A 6,127-nucleotide genomic window follows, 5' to 3' on the forward strand; every position below is an offset into this window, starting at 1 on the left:
GAAAAGATTAACAGTGTAAGCAGATGGATTAGTTGTAAGGAAAAGGTAGGTATGTTGGCACTCTCTCCAAGGCGGTCAGGGATAAGGGTACGGTGCTGTACAAGCTGCTCTAGGTCATTAAGGATAGAAAAGATGTTGGCCTATTCACCAGGTGGATCAGTGAAAGGAAAGGAGAGCCAAAGGTGGTGGTGAACATTGAAATCACCTAAAATGGATATTTTAGAGAATGGAGAAACTGATAGGATGTGTTACATCACAGAAATAAGATAGTCGAAGAATCTTTCAGTCTGTTGAATTAAGGAGTAAATAACCGGCAGAGATATATTTAGAGAATGACAAGATAGCCGACGCCAGAGGGTGGAGAAATCAGAAGATTCAAGTTCAGCGACACGAGCGCAAGATATGTTGTGTACTTAGTTATGCACAACAGTCTCCTTTGGCTTCAAAATGAGTATAGAGAAAGGAGGAGGAAATAGGGAACGGTTTGCAGTCAGTTGCCTCATATGGCTGAGTCTCTGTGAAGAAGAGGTGATAGAGAGAGAGAGAGAGATGACAAAAGAATTAACGTTTACAGTGAGCAATTGAATAATCTTAGATCTGTAGATGACAGCTATTATCAGAGAATCAGGGGATGAACTACAAAATATGACAGGTGACCTGAACAGGGAGAGTTTGAAGGTAGGCTTGAAATTAAATATAAAGAAGACGAAAGTTATGTTTAACAGGCATGTTTGTCCTCATGTTATAAAAATAGGAGATACTGTACTAGAAACTGTTAAGGAATATATATGAGTATACCTTGGGCAGACAGTTAAGATAGACCAAGTCCATGACGGCGAAATCAAGCGAAGAACAGGAACTGGATAGAAGGTTTTTGGCAAACTAAATAACTACCTGAAGGATAAGCAATTATCATTATGGCAATGGAATCGATTATATAATCAGTAAGTCCTTCCTGTTCTAACTTATGGATCAGAAACGTGGATTCAAAATCCTTAGAACATAAACTTAGGAGAGCTCAGAGAAAAATGGAAAGGATTAGGTTTGGAATGACATGAAGAGATAAAAAGGGCTTTATAGTTAAGGGAAAAATGAAAGTAGAGGATATAAAATCAGTACAATAAAAAATCATCCGTGGATGTGGGCAGGTTGCGACTTTCGGAGAACAAATAACAGATGGACGACAACCAGGAAACCTAACGTCAGACCAGAGCTGGAACGAGAGGAGCAAGCAGAGTAAGGACGACATGTCGAGATGAGACTGGGAGATTTTCTGGGATCAGATGGAACAGGGTAAGAGCCAGTACAGTCAGAGTGGAAAAAAATGGGAGAGGCCTTTGTCATGCAGCTGACTCAGGTTAATAAGGTTGATAATGAGTATCTATCTCTCTATCTGTCTATCTGTCTATCTATCTATATCTCTCTCTCTCTCTCTCTCTCTCTCTCTCTCTCTCTATATATATATATATATATATATATATATATATATATATATATATATATATATATATATATTAAGGCTAGCATATCTGATATCCAAAAAACTGGATGCTCCATGAAGCAGAGGGAGGAGGGAGGGCTGAAGCAAAAAATACTAGCTTATTTCGTTTCATTACGGCGTTATGTGTTGTCTGTTACATACTGTCTTAAGTATCTAAAAGTGAATAATTGGTTTAATTCTTCAAATTTGACTCAGGTGGAGCCAGCGGAGGTGGCTATGGTGTCGGTTCACGACGGAAAGTGAGCAACGCAGCAAGCTGTAACAGTCCAGAACTGAACTATCATGCAAACCTCAATCGTTCTTTCATGATTAAATATCATGTTCTTAATTATATACTTCAGTATTATCAGTTTCGCATGGAATGTTCTGGTGAAATGTTAAACGGGCAAAATCCCGGACAATTTTGAATATATGGGAATTCCTGCCAGATAGAGATAAAAGAACCAAAAAGAAGGAAAAGTCCGGGAAAATACGGACGTGTGGTAGTCCTAATATCTTTATCTATCTATTTATCCATCTAATAAAGCACTTTAACAATCTGCCATACCTAACTGCAAAATGCATGCTGCCCAAGGTGGTCAGACGCCACACAACCTACCAGCCAAAGGGATATTTTTTATCACTCACTCATGGAGCCTAAAATAATAAAAACCCCAGCATGACGTACCTAGCTCAGCAAAACACATGGCCCCCATGGTGGTGCAGACGCCACACACCGCCCACACCACCAAGGACAGACCCACACTGCCGGTGATGGAGACAACGCCAGCAGGAGCCACAAAGATCCCAGACCCGATCACCGAGCCCATGATGATGGCTATGGCCTCCACCACACCTAGTTCCCGCTTCAGGCACACGGGGGAGCTGGGTGCCACTCCTGAGGCTTCGCATTCTTTAACTTCAACTTTTATCTTGCGTCTTATTTCTCCTTCACTTGACATCGGAGTCGTCTCGGGCACCTCTTGTTTCTCGTCCATTCTCAACTCCGTCAGGCTCCTACGGCTCACCTCGGCAGAATGAAATCGTTTGGTTTGGCTGGAATAGAATACTAGAGTTGCCCTGTCCTTAAAATATTAATAATTAGAGTATTTGCTTTCCTGGTCTCCTTTGATTAAATCCTCTGTTTTTGGCTGGAATAAAATACCAGGTGTTCAGATTACGAGGGAGTTAATTTTTTTTTTTTTTTTTTTTTTTTAAGGAGCCTTCTTGTTTGACGTGGTTAGAAGGAAGCAAGAATAATATGAAAAACCAACTGTCACATCAAAAGGATTGTTGACATAGTTTCTATCCTCCTCAGTTGTCTTTATTTATTTATTTATTTATTTATTTTGAGAGAGAGAGAGAGATGAGATGAGATGAGAACTGAAGACAAATTAATATAGTCATTATGAATTTTTCAATGCAAGATGGGTACAGCGGTGCTGAAAAGGGATTAGTAGTTACCACTTGCTGTGTGTAATACCGAATCAATTCAGAATCAAATTCACAGCTGAGAAAAAAAATCTTTCCTTTGTGTCACTTACTGTTAAGTTAACCTTCTAAACAAGGACAGAAATTATCAGAATACTTTACTTTTCACTAAATGTGGGTAATTCGGAAGAATATATATATATATATATATATATATATATATATATATATATATATATATATATATATATATATATAGTATAGCTTTTGACACCGTGTACAATCATACAGTGTGTACGTACATCATACTGTCACAGATGCATTCGAGTTAAAAGGCGGAATTCCCATGTGGTAGTATTTTTCACTGCGGGACACCAAAGATACTATATTGTTTTCCCATTGATGGATCAGTGGTAACATTAAAATTACATTACTTAGCTTGTGTGGGATTCATCTCAAACTGTCCTTATCTTCCACCTATGATTGGAGGGTGGGAAGGGGACACTGCGTGAGAACAACGAATTATGGAAGCAATATAGCCGTGACGTGAAATCCACACGTACTATAAAAGGTAGATATCAGATCAGAGTCAAATACACGAGGATCATTCGGGTACACACTGAATTTTTGCCATTTCAGACATTCTTCAGAGCACCACAAATAAGCGTCGCAAATACACTCCAGTTTTCCTATTCTTGTTTTAGGTACGAACAGGCTGGATAAAAGGAGCGTTGACCAAAAATCTCACAGCCATAAAGGAAATCGCACACAGGATATCTCACGGTTGGCCGAGTGTACATCCGATTTTTTTTTTTTCTTTTAATGCAAGAAAGAAGGAATCAAGGCCAGGAGCCCGCATACCGTTCCTTCCAAGAAAAAAACAAAAACAATACAAAAGGGAGCCAAATTCAAGATCCATTCGTTTCGAGATGCCTGGACACACTGCGTTTGAGAGACTGGAGATCATAGGAATAGGAAATACAGACAGAGAGCGACAGTTCCAGAGTTGACCTGTTGCATAAATCAAGGACTGGGAGTAACGATTAACTCTTGCGTTAGAGACCTGGACAGAAAAGGGATGAAAGTTTGTTGCTAGATGGGTGCTACTCACCCGTCGTAGAGGTGGAGGGATGCAAGCAGACAGTTCAGAGGAGCAGTGACCATTGAAGCAGCGATAGAAAAGAGATAAAGATGCAACAGTGCGGCGAAGAGGCAGAGGTTGAAGGGAGCAGGGAAGATGAGGAGAGTTGATGAGACGAAGAGACTTTGACTCCACATTATTGAGAAGAGCTGTATGTGGGGAGCCTCCTCACACATGAGAGTTGTACCCTACACAGGGGCGAATAAAACCCCTGTATAAAGTCAACAACTGTGCAGGGGTAAAGAAGGTATGGAGTTGGCTTAGCACACCCAATCTCATGGATGCAGATTTTACAAGAGATGCAATATGATCTTTCCAAGATAGGTCCCGAGTGAATGAAACCCCAAGCATGTTCAAGGATGATGCAGGATTAAGCTGAATATTATTAAACATTAGTGGGTACACCTGTGGAAGATTCTGTCGGGTTGATAGGTGTAAAAACTGAATTTTTGATGCATTAAAAACAACAAGAATATTTTTACCCTATTCAGAGATACGAGCCAAGTCAGACATTAGGTGTGCCATAACCTCATCCCTTGTTTGCTGAAGTAACTGCTGAGATGGACGTTGCGAAAACCGAATGGAAATGTGAAGGGTGGAATCATCAGCGTATGAGTGAATAGGGTTAATTGTACAACTTAGAAGGCCATTGATGAATAAAATGAAGAGAGTTGGTGATAGGACAGAGCCCTGAGGAACACCACTGTTGATAGATCTAGGAGAAGAACGATGGCCGTCTACAACAACGGCTACAGAACGACCAGAAAGCAAGCTATTGATGAAGGCACAGATAGAAGAATAGAAACCGTAAGAGGGCAGTTTGGATTTTAAAGATATATGTCCGACTCGATCAAAAGTCTTTGAGATGTCAAGTGCAATGGCAAAGCTTTTGCCAAAGTCCCGAAATGAGGATGACCAGGAGTCTGAAAGGTAGGTGAGAAGATCGCCAGTGGAGGGTCCCTGACGGAACCCATACTGACGATCGGAAAGAAGGTTGTGATAGGGAAGATGCTTTAAAATTTTTATGTTAGGAATTGACTCAAATACTTTTGAGACACAGGATGTTAAAGCAATTGGACGATAGTTCGAGGGTTGGGAATGGTCACCCTTCTTTGGGACTGGCTGAATGACAGCAAACTTCCAGCAAGAAGGAAAGGTACAAGATGAAAGACAAAGGCGAAAGAGTTTGCCTAGGCAGGATGTAAGCACAGAAGCACAGTTCTTGAGGACAACAGGAGGGACTCCATCAGGCCCATGTGCCTTGTTAGTATTAAGGCCAGTGATGGCAGAAAATACATCAGCTGAAGAAATTTTAATGTCAGCCATGAGGAAGTCAGATGGGAGAAGAGATGGAGGAACAGCACTGGAATCGTCTAAGGTGGAATTGGAGGAGAAAATCTGAGCAAAGGGATCTGCTTTATCAGTAGAAGAAATAGCTACAATGCCATCAGAATAGAAAAGAGGAGGGAGGGATGATGAGGTAAAGTTAATAGAAAGGCTTTTGGCTAAGTGCCAGAAGAAGCGTGAAGATTTCGAGTTGGAGAGTTGAGAGTATTTAGTACGGATGAAATTATTTTTAGCAGAGTGAAGAACAGACTTAGCACGATTCCGGGCAGAAACATAAACAAGATGTAATTCAGGTGTGGGTTGGCTCTGGTACCTTTTATAGGCCCTCACCTTGTTGAGGACAGCATTAGAACAAGCGTGATTAAACCAAGGCTTTCTTCCATCAGTTAAAGGATATGAGAAGGGAATGTATGCTTCCATGTCCAAGAGAATAACCTCAGTAATGCGCAAAGTACACTCAGATGGCTCCCGGCCATGGAAGCAATAATCATTCCAGAGAAAATAAAAGAAGTACTACCTGAGGGCCTCCCAATCTGCAGCTCCAAAGTGTCACAGTCATCGTTTTTTGGGGGGGTCCAAGGCCGTACCGGAGAAATAGGACAGGTCGAGGTAACAAGGTTGTGATGGGAGGAGCCCAATGGAGAGGAAAGATTAACAGTGTAAGCAGATGGATTAGCTGTAAAGAAGAGGTCAAGTATGTTGGAGCTCTCTCCAAGGCGGTCAGGGAT

General features: G+C 41.1%; 1 protein-coding gene across 1 annotated transcript in view; it reads right to left on the reverse strand.

Moving 5' to 3' along the window:
• The window catches only part of LOC145416020 (Y+L amino acid transporter 2-like), a 17,292-nt gene extending 14,814 nt beyond the window's left edge, over positions 1 to 2,478 (reverse strand). Inside the window, exon 1 of the mRNA XM_080285120.1 lies at positions 2,169 to 2,478. Coding sequence (XP_080141246.1) covers positions 2,169 to 2,478 — 310 coding nt within the window. The remainder of the gene's footprint in view (positions 1 to 2,168) is intronic.
• Between the last annotated feature and the right edge of the window lie 3,649 nt (positions 2,479 to 6,127).

The sequence above is a fragment of the Coenobita brevimanus genome, chromosome 104 (genome assembly GCF_032717465.1).
Source record: "Coenobita brevimanus isolate Jiangsu-jjx chromosome 104, ASM3271746v2, whole genome shotgun sequence".
NCBI lineage: Eukaryota > Metazoa > Arthropoda > Malacostraca > Decapoda > Coenobitidae > Coenobita > Coenobita brevimanus.